This window comes from Orcinus orca, chromosome 4 (genome assembly GCF_937001465.1).
Source record: "Orcinus orca chromosome 4, mOrcOrc1.1, whole genome shotgun sequence".
NCBI lineage: Eukaryota > Metazoa > Chordata > Mammalia > Artiodactyla > Delphinidae > Orcinus > Orcinus orca.
In genome coordinates, this window is record NC_064562.1 from 36,243,140 (window position 1) to 36,261,944 (window position 18,805).

General features: G+C 41.3%; 1 protein-coding gene across 1 annotated transcript; it reads left to right on the plus strand.

Moving 5' to 3' along the window:
- Positions 1-10,200: 10,200 nt before the first annotated feature.
- On the plus strand, positions 10,201-14,968 carry LOC125964299 (uncharacterized protein C2orf78-like). Its single transcript, XM_049709426.1, has 3 exons — positions 10,201-10,300; positions 13,175-13,321; positions 13,614-14,968. Exons 1-3 carry the CDS (start codon positions 10,201-10,203, stop codon positions 14,966-14,968), a joined length of 1,602 nt encoding a protein of 533 aa, XP_049565383.1.
- Positions 14,969-18,805: the final 3,837 nt, after the last annotated feature.

Here is an 18,805-nt window from a genome sequence, read left to right on the forward strand (position 1 = left end):
CTCTTCTTCCATATGTAGATAAGACAGGCATAAGTTTATTTATATTGGTATATTTTAAAACAATAAAACTGAATAAAAAAAGAAACAGAATTAATAGATGAGTAATAAACCTTTTGAATTTTGAGATGCTGCTAACTGCGGCGTGCTTTTTTGTTTTGTTTTGTTTTGCTTTTGATGGGGTTGGAATCAAAGTCTGCATGGGAAAGGAAGGACTGAAAGTTGGATGGGAGAATGAAGGAAAGGGGTAAAAACTGAGGAAAGAGGAAGGAACTTGGCCCAGGGCTAGGAAGGCCAAAAGAGATTTATGGATTTATGAAAGGAAGCAGGAGTGAGGATGAAATGGCAGAAGTAAAAAGCAGGGTCAGAGGTCAGGGTTGAAAGAACCAAATTTGAGTAGAGCTGAAGATGACAGAAGGTGACTCTAGGTTTACTAGGAGAAATAGAAAAAGTCTCTTGGGGAGGTTGGCCTTAAGTCTCACAACCACCAGATAGGTATTTAAGAAAACAAGAGGTTCAGGACACATCTCTGAAAGGTTTGAGTTGCCTTATCCAGGCGTGATTATAGTGGGGGGATAGGGAAATCTACCAGAGAGGTGGCTAGGGCTCAGAGTTATCCTAGGGGCAGCTGACGACAGGGGCAGAGCCAAGGGAACTGCTGCATCAGGAGGCCCACGAATAGGGCCTGGTATGTAAATCACCTTGTACTCAACACCTGAGCACCAGGGCAGCTAAGGCACTATTCAGTTAATCCTGGCAACGACAGGCAAGGCCAGTATTCCTGTGCCACTTCACTTAGAGAGGTGAATATAATCATCAAAATCTAGACGGGACAAATTACCTGGTTTCTTTAAAAATAAAATTCAAGTGGGAAAAGAAAAAGTGAGAGAGACATGGAGGGAGAACCTAGAGTTTAAATAAGACATCAGAGACCTAACAATCAACGGCAAAGTGTGGACCTTATTTGGATCTAACTCAAAATTCTTAAAAACAATTTTTTATGACATTTAGGAGACAACTGCAAATTTGAGCACGCACTGGGTATTTACAATTAAAAAATGATATTAAGGAATAAAAGTCCTATATTTTAAAGATACGTACCAAAAATATATAGCTGGGGCTTCCCTGGTCGCGCAGTGGTTGAGAATCTGCCTGCCAATGCAGGGGACGCGGGTTCGAGACCTGGTCTGGGAAAATCCCACATGTCGCGGAGCAATTAGGCCCGTGAGCCACAACTACTGAGCCTGCGCATCTGGAGCCTGTGCTCCACAACAAGAGAGGCCGCGATAGTGTGAGGCCCGCGCACCGGGATGAAGAGTGGCTCCAGCTTGCCGCCACCAGAGAAAGCCCTCGTACAGAGACGACGACCCAACACAGCAAATAAATAAATAAATAAATAATTTGAAAAATATATATAGGTGCAATTACATGTTGTCTCGGAGCTGCTTCAAGATAATATGGAATGGGGTGAAACAGGTGGGGGTATAGATAAAACATGACAGCCATCAGTTGGTAAACATTAAAGCTGGATGAGTTCATGGGTATACAAGGAACACTCACAATATTTTTATACTTTTGTACATGTTTAAAATTTGTGATAATCGTTTAAAGACAAGACAACACTGCAGAAAACAGTCTGGAAGTTTCTCAAGGGTTAAACGTAGAGCTACCGTACGATCCAACAACTCTGCTACTACCTACACTGCACATCTAAAAGAACTGAAAGCAGGGATTTGAGCAAATATCTGTACACCAACGATCACAGCAGCATGAATCACAATAGCTACAAGGTGGAAACAACCCAAGTGTCAATCACCCGATGAATAACAAAATATGGTATATACACACAGTGGGATTCATTAAGCCCAAAAAGGAATGGCATTTCCTTACATGCTATAACATGGATGAACCTTGAAAACACTAGGTTTAGTGAAATAAGCCGGACATAGAAGGATAAATATAGTAGATTCCACTTACACGAGGTACCCAGGATAGGCAAATTCATAGAGACAGAAAATAGAATCGAGGTTTCTAAGGGCCGGTAGGAGGGATAATGGGGTTGTTCCTGTTTGATGGTTACAGAGTTTTTGTTGAGGATGATGAAAAGGTTTTGGTTATAGACAGTGGTGATAGTTACACAACACTGTGACTGTATTTAATGCCACTGAACTGCATATTTATAAATGGTTAAAATAAATATGATTTATGTATATTTTACCACAATGAAAACAAAAGGAACAACTGAGTTGAAATTTTAACTCTTCCTTTTCAGAGAGTCAGTTTCATCGTCCGGAAAATTAGTAACTGTAGTTGTCTATCCTCTGAGCTTAGTGCAGAGTAAGCACTCAGTAGGAGATATCAGTACTGCTTCCACTTCAACAGCAAAGGATTGTTGTGAAGATTCACAAAGTCAATGGATATGAAAGAACTTTCTAAAGGGCAAACCGCTGTACAAATATTAACAAACATTAGGTGTTACTGTCTCCCAAGGCCATGGAACAGGTCAGAAGAAGGGTAATTCTTTTGCACTGGTATGTCCTACATGGGCTAAGAGAATATATGGGTTTCTCTGCTGTATCAGAAGGTATTAGGAAAAGAAAGCATAAAACTTAGAGAACAACTGTCTTTTACCCCGATGCTTAAACACGCTCAGGCAACTGCTTAACATAAGTGCCAAAGACATAACGGACATACCTTTCTTTCCTTTTAGGCTACTACTACTCTTACTAAAAATTTACTGCATTTTCAAAATACAGAACATGGAAGCTTATAGCACTTCTTAAGCATATCTAGAGCCTACTGCCAAATACTATAGTTCAATTCATATCTTTAATCTCATTTTGAAACAGCAATTACAAATGTGTATTTAAGGAAACCACTAGCTTCCCTTTTGGAACCCATGAAAGAAGGCCAGGATTCACCTTAGCATAAGATGATAACTACTGAACTACTATGAATTATCAGAGTATCAGAAAGAAGGTCATTTTCAATTACGGGTTCCATTTACCTCTGGCTTATAATAGCGGCGAGTATATGTTAAGTCAATAATCAGCCCAAGTTCTTCGTTTTGTTCTTGGTGTTTGTTGAAAAAGATCCATGGGGAGAAACATTCTTCTGGAGCAAGATTCTTTTCAAATCTCTGTCAGAAAGAATAAAATAAGAAAGAACATGCGTTTAAAATCCTTTATTATATTATCCATTTATTCAAACCCTGTGATGCTAACATATGAGCTCCAAAGTAAAGTCTTCCTCTGGAGTTTACAAGCGGTATTACGATCCTTTCTTCCAGAGAGATTAGACGGCAGAAAATAAGCTCACTTCTATATAGTTATTTCTATCTTTGTTTATTTCGTGTTGGTCTCCTAACCTGACTGTAAACTCCCAGAAGGCAGGGACCACATCCATTTTGCCTACCGCTGTACTGCCAGCTCCAAGCAGAGTGCCTGTAGATAGACACATAAATAAATACATCTTGAATATCTACCTATATGAAGGATGGCTTTCACTGCTAAATAGTCTTTTATGTATTTGGCTTACGTATGTACTCTGTTCGATTGAGCTCTTTAGTTATTCAGGTGCCAGCAACACACTTTTCGTTTTAAATTAGTAGACTAGTTTTAGAGCAGTCTGAGATTCACAGCAAAACGGAGCAAAAAGTACACAGTTCCCACTTATACCCTCTCTCCTTCATCCCACACAGCCTTCCCCATTATCAACATGCCATACCAGTGTGCTTCCTTTGTGAGAATTCATGAACCAACACGGACACATCATTATCAATCAAAGTCCATAGTTTATTGCATTCCTGGTACAAGTAACTGACTATTTCTTTATTTCTAGTATAGTCATCCCCAGACATTTACACACAGAGATACATATTACTTTCTTATAAATTACTTTATTCTTTATTTAGAGTTAGGGCATTCCATTGGTTTTTTTTAAATATTAAGTTCAAAACTAGGTTGTATTTATCTATGAATTCCATTTCTGGACAGTAAAGGAGGTATTAAAAAGTATTTGCTATAAAAAGGGAAAATGGAGTACGACGGGGTTGAGAGCCTGGGCTCTATATGGTGAATTCAGATTTCTGGAAGAATACGGTATTAAGTTTCGCTCACCTTTTTTAAAGGAACTTTGACAGCAATGAAACGAGTCCCAGGCATCCGCTGTCCAACTGGGAGATACTCTTTCCACTTATTAATATATTTTTTGTTAGGCAAATTTTATGGTAGGCTGTCTCCCTGCATAGGATGAATGCGCCTTGAAAATGGAAATCGTATCCCTCTATGGTAGGTCCCTCTTCTTTCTGCTTTGCATTTTGCTGCTCCACTTATTCAACCCCACCTTGTAATAAGCTATACTTCCCTTGTTCCTGTTTTCCCATCTTGAAAAAGATAAAAGGCAACAAAACAATGCAACGGTCTCAACAAATCAGGGATATCTAAAACCAGAGATGGCCAGAACTTCTGTATCCCTGATAAAACCTAGCCCCGGTGTTGACTACTAAGGCATCATTAATACATGCATGTTGACTGAAATAGTTTAAACTCAATTCCTCCCCTTCACAGTTTAGTTTTAGTCCTCATACAAAACCTGATAATAGAATTCCTTAATGCTAGGAATCACAGTGAAAAATAATATCTGAACTGACTTCAGTAAGATGAGTTAGAACTAAGGTTAATTCAGTGTATCTGAAGCACAGAAAGTGAGGGCAATAGTGGCACAAGATGGGGCTAGAGAAGCAGAGAGGACTCTAGACCACGCAGAGTCTTAAAGGCCAACAGTTTGTTTTCTACTCTCAAAACAATGCTTTTGACCGATGTCTATGAGCAATGTTCCAACTTGCTTTTAAGGTTTCTTGTGTGCAGAATGGATTGGAAGGAAACAAGAAATATGGACACTACTTAGGACCTAATTGCAACAGACAGGCAAGTTCAGTATTAGGATGTTGAGGGAGAGGTGATAGATTCAGAAGAAATTCAGGAGATAAACTGAAGCGGGCTTAATGGGGTATGAGATGGAGCAAAGGAAGGTTTTAGGGAATTAAAGCGTTTACTGCACACATGAGCAAAGTCTCACAATTAATCATCTGAACGTACAGAGGTAGATCTCTCAAATGACACTGGTTAGGAAGCAACAGTACGCCCTTTATCATTCCAAGAGACAACACAAATCAACTGTCTCCATGGAAAATTCGGCAGTACCCGTGCGTTTCTTCACTCAAACTTAGTTCCAGGTCCTCTTACTCACATTATCTGTGCCAAAACAACACAGCTTGAGGAATTGAAGGGGATTCCATGTTGGTAATTAAGAAGTGTCCCCAACACTGACGGTCCCATCTTAAAAAGCAGTCCCTCTGCATTTTACCCGAGGAGCCATGGCCAGAGCCTCCCTTGTAAAACGATCGGGAGAAATCAGAACATCACACACTGTCCCTTTCAGCTACTGTGAACTGAACCGCGAGACGACCAATACCCCGTAGCACATCGCGGACGGGGCAGCCCGCGGCGGCAACAGTCACAGGAGACAGCACAGGAGACGAAGCCCAGGCCCAGGGGCTCTGGGCTCCACCGGCAACGCCCAGGGGCCAAGGCGTATTACCTTTCCGGGATGTGCTTTCTGCCCTTCCTCCTGGCCGACGAACGTCCGGAAAAGCCGCGACGCTGACCCCAGCGCCCACGGGCATGATGCCACTGGCTCATGTGACCCCCAAGGTGCCGCCCACCCAACGCCAAGAGTGCGAAAGTCGCCAGACCGGCGCCCCCAGTGCCAGCACAAGGCCCCGAAACACAGAAGACTACGCACAAGCCCACGCAGCTCGCGCACCTCCTTCTACTGCGCATGCGCTACCGCCCGCCGAGATGACGTCCAAAAGCCGAGACGCTTCATTCCTAAAGAGGAGTATGACGCCTGCAATTCCATCCTTAGCCAGACGATGGTAGCAGAGGTCCATTAGTTCGTGGTGTGTGCACCCTTCAGAACTCCAATCACATGGGACATGGAAAGCTGTCCCACTCTCCCAGTATCTTGTGTGGTTCTTTCAGATATTTCCCAAGTGCTTTACATTCACACTTGTTGTATCTTGTATGTAAGTATTTCTACGTAATGGAGATCCTGTATTTTATACAAGAGCTGCATACTAGACATAGTCTACAATCTGTCTTGGATCGTGAGTTTCCCAGTCAATTTTTGCGTACATCCATCCCATTCTCTTTAATAGCTGCGTCACATTACGTAATTTACACGGCCAGTCCGATACTGATGGACTTTTAGTTGTTTTGAGTTTGGGGGTATTCTGTTTGTTTGTTTGTTTGTTTTTGTCCTCTGTTATAGATAGGCTGCAATGTGAACCTCTTTATACATGTGTATAGCTATATATAAATTTCTAGACTTAGAATTTCTGGAATGAAAGAGATGCAAACTCAAAATATTGAAAGGTTTTCAATCAATCTAATCTGCCTAATCAACCTTCAAAAATACTCTATCAACTTATACTCCACTCACAGTGAAACATTTATTGGGTTTCTATTATGTGCCTGGTATCATGCTGGAGGTTGACAGTATGGATTTACATTTTAGACAATACCAAAACATGCTTGAGAGAGATAAGAGTGGAGCTCAGGTATAACATTTCCTCACAGTATCAGGCATAGGGATCGGTACCTGTTAGAAAAACTATGAATCCTGCCACAAGTGGAACAGCAAAGAACAGCATGTCCTACAGTAGGTCTGAAGGTATAATAGCATACTAAATTCCACTGTTATTTATAATAACAAATGTTTTTTGTTAGTTTTACTTTTCAGTTTCTAGTTTCTGAAAGTATCTTACATACACTGTTAGTAATCTTCACAACCATCTGAGCTGGGTAAACTGAGTCAGGAAGGTCAGCATTATTGAATGAATGAATGAATGAGTAAAAAGATCACTAGCTTTAACGTATCTGGGACAGTCAATAGTCTAACCAAGTTTCAATCCACAAGCATTTATTTACAATTCTGAAAACTTCCACATAATTACAAATGGGACAACAGTAGTCAATTACTACTTCGATAAAGAAAAGATACAAGTTAGCACAACCTAGTTTACAAACTTACAATTAGGCACATTCAATTTGGTGCTAAGTCATAAAATATTCTTTTGCAATTTATGAAAAACATCCAATGGGCATGTAATGGCCAAAAAGTACAAATGATACAAATATCTATAGACATGACAATGTACAAATTGTGACATAAATCTATAGGAAACTAGAAAATCTATGTTGGTCTTATAGTTCCAGCTTGCTAAAAGATACAGGCTTTGGGTGGGAACACAAAAAAATCCAGACCTGGCCATAACGGGGTTTCCAGAAAGTATGCGAACTAGCAAAGAGTAGGCCTCTGGATGGGAGTGGGTCCAACATGAGATGAAACAATGCCTTAATGGGTATGTAGTATGCTGGGACGGAAAATCTAGGAGCAAGGGATATTTGGAGAATCAGACAGCGAAGTATTTGACACTAACAAAATCTACCAGTATCCCATAGGGCCTCAGGTACTATGCAAGGGTTTGAGGGATTCCAGTATTTAATTAAATCAAAATGTGACAGTGGGAGGAATTATGGACAGCCTCAGGGGTAGACGAACTGGGGATGTTACACCAAGACATGTCTCAGTTAACCTGATGGGTTCAAAATGCTGGGACAAGACAATACCCTAACTGTAAGAATAAAGGTTTCGGTCAGGGTAGGGCCTCATGTTCCTAAGTGCTGAAATAGAGCTCTTTAGTTTCTTCCTCCTACATGGAAGATTCTTTTAGAGGTTAAGATGATGCTGAGCCTGCAAGCTAAAGTTAAATGGCTGGAACTAGGGAGAGAAAATAAGTTACACAGGCTCGGAACCAGGAAAAGACTAACTAACGGTTTGCCTAGCTAAACAGAATTGAATGTTGGAACTCCATAGTTTAATAGGTAAACATTTTACTGATACCAAAATGTGTCTTACCACACTCCCCCCAATCTCACACCGCCCACCCTAACCTGCAGTGGCTATGGGTCCCTTGATTTCCATGGAAATATAGAGGAAAGAGACACTGATCTGGCTTGCAGGTATTTAGTAAGTTGTTAGCCTCACATCACATACTAGTATCACGTAAGTAGGCCATCTGAAGTAGGAAGCTTAGGGGAAAAACCTTGAAAAACACTTAAAAGCTTAAGCCACATCTCTATACTAACAACACCTTTCACCATTTCTTCTCAGATAAGCATCATCCCCATCAGTGAAAAAACTCGTATCTCATTATAGGAAAAACAGGCCTAAAAATTAAATGTGTGTCTTTGGAGGTCCCATCTATGGGACATCTTCCTGGTACTAGAAAAGTCCCCAGAAAGAGCAATCTTTGCACCCCTCCCTGAAAGCTTACCACCAAGGACAATGACTAGATCCATAGATTTCCTCCCTCAAACCAGCTTACCTCACGTATAAATCATTAGCAACTCGGCCCTTACTCACATTATCACAGTCACAAGAGTGGTTAGGGAGCAAAGCACTAACCACGGGAACTAAAACAGAGGCAACCCATGCCAAGTTTGGCTGATGGCACATGTCTGCTCCTTACGCTTGGGTGCATAACGCGACTCACCGCAATGCCTTTTTCACAGACCCCCTTTAAAGTTTCTCCACAAAATCGTTCATGATGCTTCAAGATAAACAATCGTCAAGAGAGAATCATGCAGTATGTCTTACAATGTTGGAGTCCTTAAAAATATGACAAGGAAATAACCATGTAGACAAAACCAGAGCATTTCAAAAAATCTGTATTCTACAAACATACCAGTGAATGCTATTAATAAGGAAATATGACATAAAACAAAATGAGAAATATATGTAAGACTGTTCCCTTTAGTGTACAGAATTCATGGCAGTTGCTGCACTATCGAGCTACTTATCTCTATAGGACTGTCTGTCCTGGTAATACAAAATGAGGCCAAAGTGTGTCAACTTGTTTCCCACAGAAACCACAAAATCTACATGAATCTCTTTACTCCTGTGCCCTTTCACCTTATCTGCTCCCAGTTCTCCACGAAATGTCCTCTTCCTTCTCTAATTATTCTCCTCTTCATTTTGCTAGGCCTTGCACCCAAGCATGCAAGACAGAGAATCCTAGAGGTCCAAGATTCTAGAGTGGCTGTTTGCAAGGGGCAGGAGATTACAGTAACTGCCACACTGTATATACTTCTGTGCAAAGAAAAAGGGACAGTATTCAGAATGTCTCTCACGTATAAAAGAGCTGGAGGGCAGGATACCTGTGTGGCCCAAGGAACCAGAGGTAGCAAATTATGGGGAAAACAATGGCAACCAAAGGCTGGAAGAGGAAAGGTTTGCAACCAGCTCTGTCTCCTAGCTCTCTGGTATCTGCGTCCAACGGGCAGAGTCTATTTTGTGAAGCATCAAGCACTGAAAAGAAGACTCCTGCTGCTGCAAGGTGACAGGAAGTAACATCCATGAGGGTAAGAATGGCAAGATCAAGGCTTGTCCTAGAAACAATGCCCATAATGGAAAGAAAAAAGAAAGCAGAAGAGAAATGTAAGTCGCAAGTCCAACCCCTGGCCCAGCCTGGCCCAGCCCAAGGAAGGTAGGAGTCAAGGAGACGAAACTAAAAGAGAAGAGCCTTGGACCACAACACTCTCCACAAGGTACACTCAACAAACTTCACCCTACGCTTTAACCAAGTTACAAAAAGAGCTTCTTAATCCCTCCTTTGGCTCCTTAAAAGCTGCTGTAAGTTCACTAATTCGACAGATACGATTTCAGAACAACCGTAATAGTTCAAACTAGATGGCTCTTGCCTTCCTAAGGATATTAATTACATAAGATATATATAGCTCTAAGTATACGATACATAAAATATAATACTGTGTAGGATACAGGTAACTGTTAGTAAATTATATTAATGAATGTCTGTGAGAAATGTTGCAATGATTTCCCTAATGTAAGAGCCTGGGGGAGGTAAATCTGTCTTCTAGGATTTCCTCCCCAGAGCTCAGAAATTCAGGTGTTGTTTTAGCTCTCCTACACTCTCTCCACCCAACCCCGCCTTCCTGTTGGGGATCGGACCTCCCTATTGGCTGTCTCCTACCTTGACACTGCCTGCTTTGTGACATCATTCTCCTGTATCATATAAGTGACCAGTGAGCAGTAACCAGTGACCTTTGTACTGGACACATGCGCCGTTCAGCTGCAGCCACTCAGACATCCTCTGCTGTTGCCTCCTCATCCCTTGTATCTGCAGTTCATGTTTTCTCTTCTTCTCTGACCATGTCAGGTAAGAAAAGAAACTTTTTAAAGTTTTTCGTTAGATTTATTTTGCCCCTATATGTACTAGTAGATTCAAAACAGCATGGAATAATGAGGGAACGTATTGAACTAGAAGTCTGGAGACCTAATTTCAGTTCTGACTTTGGCATTTACTATCTGTGTGACTTTGGACAAATCACTGACTGTCTCACAAAGCCTGATTTTTCCCTTATCTGCTACGTTAGGATACTACATTGGTTGATCACTCTGATCCCTGTCTTTTCTAATATTGAGCCTTAAAGGGTACCCATGTAGAAAATGAAATCGGAGACTTCTCAAGAGTGTTTCAACAGAAACACAGAAAAGCCAGGTGACATAGAAAACTAGCAATATATAGCAAGATGTTTCATCTCTAATGGTCTCCCTCCACTAATATTTTGACTAGTTGAAAAGAGAAAATAGGGAGAGAGGATGGAGAGTACTGGGCTATACAGGGAGGCACAGAGTCAAATGTAAGGCAGTTTAGGATTGTTTTCATCAGCACAGGCCAACAGGAACCAAGACGTAGGAAAAAATATAAGAACGAAGAGGGGAAGAACGGAGAAGCTCTCAAGAAAAACGTCGTTTGCAATGGAATGTTGATGGGAACCAAAGATTTTAAATTAAAGCACAAACAGCAGAGAGTGAATTCTGCTCAGAGCAGGGCAAAACAAAGTTGATTATAGCAAGTCCTTATTTTAACAGACTAAGAGGAAAGTAAGGACAGAAGAGGGTATCACCAGGAAAGGCAGCTTACCAGAAAAGTCATACTCAGTGTTTTTTTTTCTTTTATTGCCTCTCTGAATACAGTTGGCACTTGACAGTCTTGAATGTAAACATTTTAGAAATATGTCCTAGAAATCATGCTTCCTATATACAGGAAACCAAAGTGGTTATCTAGGGGTCTGCTTTTCAATGTTTTATTCTTCCTAATTTTTAAACTATGTAGACGTTTTACCAATTAAACACTTTAAATGATATCTTCGAGATTGAATCAGAAGGACTATTTCCTCTGTGTGATATGTAGCTTCTAAGGCAAGGTTGCTTTTCATCTTTACAGTTCTTTCCTTCCTAACACAGAGAGCACATTGATCAACAGCCATCTTTCGTTTTTAGATCTTAGCTACCTACGAAGAAAAAGAAAAAGTCAAGCCCCACATCTCTAATTCCACATTGAGGGAATCGCTGGCGGTCCAGTGGTTAGGACTCGTTGCTTTCACTGCCAGGGCCACGCGGCGCGACCAAAAAAAAAAAAAATTCCACATTTATCTAGAACAATATTGCGGAGTCCTTTCGATGTTCTTACATTTGAAAATCTTTTTAAATTGGATTCTAGTGATGATGGTTTTTTTAGGTTTTGGGATGTCATCTTCTTGGATGTTGAAGATGATTATAATCTAAGTTCTAGGATAAATACAAAAACCTTCTTGATACTTTTTAAGCTTCCTTTCTGCTTATTATATATTTCTATTCTTTGAAACATATATTTCTACCAGGCTGAATACCTGTTACTTGCTGGGTAAAAGTATGAATGAGCACAATAATGAAATTCTTTTACACTTATTATTTTGCTGTCTGCTTTGTACCAGTTTTCATTGAAATACTTGTCTGCATATATTGTGGCTACCTATACATTCACATTGATTGAATTTTGTTGCTCTTTAGGCATTTTTACTGATATATCTTCTCTGTCTGTATGTATCGGCTAGGAATTCATTCAACATCACCTTCTATCATGTTTTCGGGTTCACAGTATTCACTAAAATACAGTGGGCAAAATTCACTTTCATAACATTGCATGTATGGTACAGAATGTCATTTGTTAGTAAACTCATTATGCTCTGATACTTGCCACATACCCCAGTTTTCATAACTATGTATTTCTTTTTCGTTATGTAATATGTTTTTCATGATGTTTCTTTGTCTTTCTAGAACTTATTGTATGTATCTTCCTCCATATAAATCATATACAATATACCAGTTTATTCATGGATTAATTATTACTGCTATTATTATTGGTGGTGGTGTTATCACCACTTTACAGATGAGTAATCTGAAGTAATCAGATAACATTTTTCTTTCCAAAAGCACTTAAGAAATTCACTTTCGGGTAATCATTTTGAGGTAGGATGAGAAACCAGGCTTGAAGAGGGTAAAAATGACTCTTTAAATTTACCAGTTGGACTGAGCTGTATGTGAACTCTAGGTAATAGCGTGGGAACTGCACAAGCAAAGTGAGACACTGAAGATCACGATGGTAACAGCCGTACTGTTTTCTAACGGACAAAAAAAAACTGCCTATAGTGTAAGTTCTATTTCTCCTGCTTTCTGTCAGTATCGTGCTCAGAGTAGCGTCCTGGCAAGGAAGTCAGGATACTTAGGTTCTGAAACCTGGTAAGGATACTAACATAATGAGAGAACTTGAACAAGTCAACCCGACCTCTCTGAGCCTCAGTTTCCTTCTTCATGAAATGAGACTGTGAAAATAGAAGTTCTCTAAGGACCTCCTAGTTCTAAAATGCTTCCAGTCTAGGAAACAGCATAGAAGTCAATACTAGTGCAGGCTGAAGGGAAAGATAGGGCAGGCAGAAGGTTGCTTCCAGCCTAGGGAACAATGTCTGAGCCATACCACTTGGGTCTTCTGCCCATCTGTGCTCAACATGGCAGCACAGGCAGTTAATACAGAAGAGTGTAAAACTGCTCAGTCCTTACAACCATCATAACGGTCTGATTTTTGGTTTCTCAGTAAGTATTGACATTAGAGGTGTCCTGATAGCAAGAACCTTAAGATAATGCTGTTCCTCAAACATAGTGAGAATTTATCAATCTCCCTGATGTTTTCATTACCCTCTTGTTCTTACAGAAAATTTCCAAAAGCCATTTCTACTTGGAACTCTAAATTCTCTGCAGCACTCTCTTCCTGTGGTGAGCAATGCAACCTCCCTGACAGGAAGTGCCTGCAACTTCTCCAGAGTCTCTGCTCCTGCCGTCGGTTCGGCATCAGCTACCGGTAGGTACCTCCTTCCAGACACAGACACACGTGTAGTGCCTACCTTCACCAACAGTCTAGCACAACTACGTTATCTGGAGTTACTGACCAGAGCCAGATCTCCACTTCAGCTGCTTCCTATCCAGGTGTTCTTGACTGGGACATCACAGGAAGCACTGAAAAGAATTCTTCTTCACTCGGAGACTTTACTCTGGCCGTCACTGACCAGCACACAGCTGCTTCCTCCATGTTTATGGCAGCCCAGTATGATAAAACTGCAGACCCCAATAACATGGTCCCTCTATATCCAAAGGTCCCAACGTGATCAAAGCCAAAGACAACAGAGCCATTAAGGTGAATCAGGTGCGGGAAAAGCCAAGTGTCATAAAGGCTCCCTCTGATCAACCCAGAAAGAACAAACATAAAGCCTCTGAGCCTATCAATGCTGCTCCCAAGGCCAAAATCCAGCCAAAGAATCCAGAGTGCCTGTTAGCGGGAGAAGTGGCTCTATGCAATGCTGCAGTCAGTGACAGGGCTCCTGTGAACACGGCCAAGGGTTCTAAAGGCAAACCTCAGAAAGCTGCATCCAGGAAGATCAGCAAAACGAAGAGCCACGGGCAGGAAAAGACCAAAAGGACCAGAGGAAGAAAGAAGGCTGAAGAGAATAAGCAGCCAGGGAGCAAAGTCAAGGCAGGAGAGAAGCCAACAATTCCCCAGATGAAGCGAAAGGAACACCAAACTGAGCCTATCCAAGAGAGCTTTAAAAAGCCTCGAACCGCCCTACGCGTGCGTATGCTGGAGGCTGTGCAGGTTTTTCATGCACTGGGGGAGAAGAATGATAAGAGAACTGGGCTCTCCTCCTGTTGGGTCTTGGGAAATTCAAGCAACTCTAAAGACCCCCAGCCACCCCCAGCTATCCAGCCATGGCGGAATACCCCACGTGAGGGTAAGGGCCCTGAGAAAACTCAAGGCGAAGCCCAGAACCCAGACAGCAGTGCTGAAAAAGAGTGTCCATCTCCATCCCAGTATGAGCTGCTGCCTCCTGGGAAGGTCAAGTTGATACCTCTGCCTTTTTCTGCCTGGGACAAGCCTCAAGCTCGACCTGCTCCTCGGAGGCCACAGTCTCCGGCCTCACATCGGCCTGCTGTTGCTGACCGTGCCCACCCTGCTTCTACTGACTCAGCTCAAACTGCTGCAGTCAGTTCTTCCCAGCCAGCTCCTGCCTCTTTGCCAGGTCCTGCCAAACCAGCTCAGCCAACTGTGACCAACCCAACCCAACCGGGTTGGACCGACCATACCCAGCCTAGTGTCCCTCAGTCTGCTGCTCCTAGGCCTGCACCCTACAAAACGTCATCATGCACTTCTCTCCAGTGGGAGCCTGTCCCCCCTGCTGTGACTAAGCGCCAGTCCCCAGCCAACCTCCAAACCCCATTTCTACTCCAAGACTTCAGCAAGAAACCAGTTCCGTGGAGGGAACCCAATGTTCCTGAGCCAGTAATGTCAAAGCCCATCGAACTAGAGCAGAGGCCCGAGCGGGAGGCCATGAAGAGGCGGGCCCAACAACAACGTGAGAATGCTGCCAAATACACCTCTTTGGGGAAAGTGCAATTTTTCATTGAGAGGCAAAAAGAAATGGAAATTGCTGACTACTACGGATATGTAAAGTAACAGCTGCTAGGATAGTTGGTGCCACCTTGGGGACCAGCTCTTCTTCCATATGTAGATAAGACAGGCATAAGTTTATTTATATTGGTATATTTTAAAACAATAAAACTGAATAAATAAAAGTAACAGAATTAATAGATGAGTAATAAACCTTTTGAATTTTGAGATGCTGCTAACTGCGGCGTGCTTTTTGTTTTGTTTTGTTTTGCTTTTGATGGGGTTGGAATCAAAGTCTGCATGAGAAAGGAAGGACTGAAAGTTGGATGGGAGAATGAAGGAAAGGGGTAAAAACTGAGGAAAGAGGAAGGAACTTGGCCCAGGGCTAGGAAGGCCAAAAGAGATTTATGGATTTATGAAAAGAAGCAGGAGTGAGGATGAAATGGCAGAAGTAAAAAGCAGGGTCAGAGGTCAGGGTTGAAAGAACCAAATTTGAGTAGAGCTGAAGATGACAGAAGGTGACTCTAGGTTTACTAGGAGAAATAGAAAAAGTCTCTTGGGGAGGTTGGCCTTAAGTCTCACAACCACCAGATAGGTATTTAAGAAAACAAGAGGTTCAGGACACATCTCTGAAAGGTTTGAGTTGCCTTATCCAGGCGTGATTATAGTGGGGGGATAGGGAAATCTACCAGAGAGGTGGCTAGGGCTCAGAGTTATCCTAGGGGCAGCTGACGACAGGGGCAGAGCCAAGGGAGCTGCTGCATCAGGAGGCCCACGAATAGGGCCTGGTATGTAAATCACCTTGTACTCAACACCTGAGCACCAGGGCAGCTAAGGCACTATTCAGTTAATCCTGGCAAGGACAGGCAAGGCCAGTATTCCTGTGCCACTTCACTTAGAGAGGTGAATATAATCATCAAAATCTAGACGGGACAAATTACCTGGTTTCTTTAAAAATAAAATTCAAGTGGGAAAAGAAAAAGTGAGAGAGACATGGAGGGAGAACCTAGAGTTTAAATAAGACATCAGAGACCTAACAATCAACGGCAAAGTGTGGACCTTATTTGGATCTAACTCAAAATTCTTAAAAACAATTTTTTATGACATTTAGGAGACAACTGCAAATTTGAGCACGCACTGGGTATTTACAATTAAAAAATGATATTAAGGAATAAAAGTCCTATATTTTAAAGATACGTACCAAAAATATATAGCTGGGGCTTCCCTGGTCGCGCAGTGGTTGAGAATCTGCCTGCCAATGCAGGGGACGCGGGTTCGAGACCTGGTCTGGGAAAATCCCACATGTCGCGGAGCAATTAGGCCCGTGAGCCACAACTACTGAGCCTGCGCATCTGGAGCCTGTGCTCCACAACAAGAGAGGCCGCGATAGTGTGAGGCCCGCGCACCGGGATGAAGAGTGGCTCCAGCTTGCCGCCACCAGAGAAAGCCCTCGTACAGAGACGACGACCCAACACAGCAAATAAATAAATAAATAAATAATTTGAAAAATATATATAGGTGCAATTACATGTTGTCTCGGAGCTGCTTCAAGATAATATGGAATGGGGTGAAACAGGTGGGGGTATAGATAAAACATGACAGCCATCAGTTGGTAAACATTAAAGCTGGATGAGTTCATGGGTATACAAGGAACACTCACAATATTTTTATACTTTTGTACATGTTTAAAATTTGTGATAATCGTTTAAAGACAAGACAACACTGCAGAAAACAGTCTGGAAGTTTCTCAAGGGTTAAACGTAGAGCTACCGTACGATCCAACAACTCTGCTACTACCTACACTGCACATCTAAAAGAACTGAAAGCAGGGATTTGAGCAAATATCTGTACACCAACGATCACAGCAGCATGATTCACAATAGCTACAAGGTGGAAACAACCCAAGTGTCAATCACCCGATGAATAACAAAATATGGTATATACACACAGTGGGATTCATTAAGCCCAAAAAGGAATGGCATTTCCCTACATGCTATAACATGGATGAACCTTGAAAACACTAGGTTTAGTGAAATAAGCCGGACATAGAAGGATAAATATAGTAGATTCCACTTACACGAGGTACCCAGGATAGGCAAATTCATAGAGACAGAAAATAGAATCGAGGTTTCTAAGGGCCGGTAGGAGGGATAATGGGGTTGTTCCTGTTTGATGGTTACAGAGTTTTTGTTGAGGATGATGAAAAGGTTTTGGTTATAGACAGTGGTGATAGTTACACAACACTGTGACTGTATTTAATGCCACTGAACTGCATATTTATAAATGGTTAAAATAAATATGATTTATGTATATTTTACCACAATGAAAACAAAAGGAACAACTGAGTTGAAATTTTAACTCTTCCTTTTCAGAGAGTCAGTTTCATCGTCCGGAAAATTAGTAACTGTAGTTGTCTATCCTCTGAGCTTAGTGCAGAGTAAGCACTCAGTAGGAGATATCAGTACTGCTTCCACTTCAACAGCAAAGGATTGTTGTGAAGATTCACAAAGTCAATGGATATGAAAGAACTTTCTAAAGGGCAAACCGCTGTACAAATATTAACAAACATTAGGTGTTACTGTCTCCCAAGGCCATGGAACAGGTCAGAAGAAGGGTAATTCTTTTGCACTGGTATGTCCTACATGGGCTAAGAGAATATATGGGTTTCTCTGCTGTATCAGAAGGTATTAGGAAAAGAAAGCATAAAACTTAGAGAACAACTGTCTTTTACCCCGATGCTTAAACACGCTCAGGCAACTGCTTAACATAAGTGCCAAAGACATAACGGACATACCTTTCTTTCCTTTTAGGCTTCTACTACTCTTACTAAAAATTTACTGCATTTTCAAAATACAGAACATGGAAGCTTATAGCACTTCTTAAGCATATCTAGAGCCTACTGCCAAATACTATAGTTCAATTCATATCTTTAATCTCATTTTGAAACAGCAATTACAAATGTGTATTTAAGGAAACCACTAGCTTCCCTTTTGGAACCCATGAAAGAAGGCCAGGATTCACCTTAGCATAAGATGATAACTACTGAACTACTATGAATTATCAGAGTATCAGAAAGAAGGTCATTTTCAATTACGGGTTCCATTTACCTCTAGCTTATAATAGCGGCGAGTATATGTTAAGTCAATAATCAGCCCAAGTTCTTCGTTGTGTTCTTGGAGTTTGTTAGAAAAGATCCAAGGGGGAGAAACATTCTTCTGGAGCAAGATTCTTTTCAAATCTCTGTCAGAAAGAATAAAATAAGAAAGAACATGCGTTTAAAATCCTTTATTATATTATCCATTTATTCAAACCCTGTGATGCTAACATAGGAGCTTCAAAGTAAAGTCTCTTCCTCTGGAGTTTACAAGCGGTATTACGATCCTTTCTTCCAGAGAGATTAGATGGCAGAAAATAAGCTCACTTCTATATAGTTATTTCTATCTTTGTTTATTTCATGTTGGTCTCCTAACCTGACTGTAAACTCCAAGAAGGCAGGGACCACATCAATTTTGCCTAAAGCTGTATTGCCAGCTCAAAGCAGTTTTTTGTATTCATGGTACAAGTAACTGACTATTTCTTTATTTCTAGTATAGTCATTCCCAAACATTTACAAACTGAGATACATATTCCTTTCTTATAAATTACATTATTCTTCATTTAGAGTTAGGGCATTCCGTTGTTTTTTTTTATTAATTAAGTAGAAAAGTAGGTTGTATTTATCTATGAATTCCAATTCGGGATAGCATAAGAGGTAGTAAAAAGTATTTGCTATAAAAAGGGAAAATGGAGTACGACGGGGTTGAGAGCCAGGGCTCTATATGGTGAATTCAGGTTTCTGGAAGAATACGGTATTAAGTTTCGCTCACCTTTTTTAAAGGAACTTTGACAGCAATGAAACGGGTC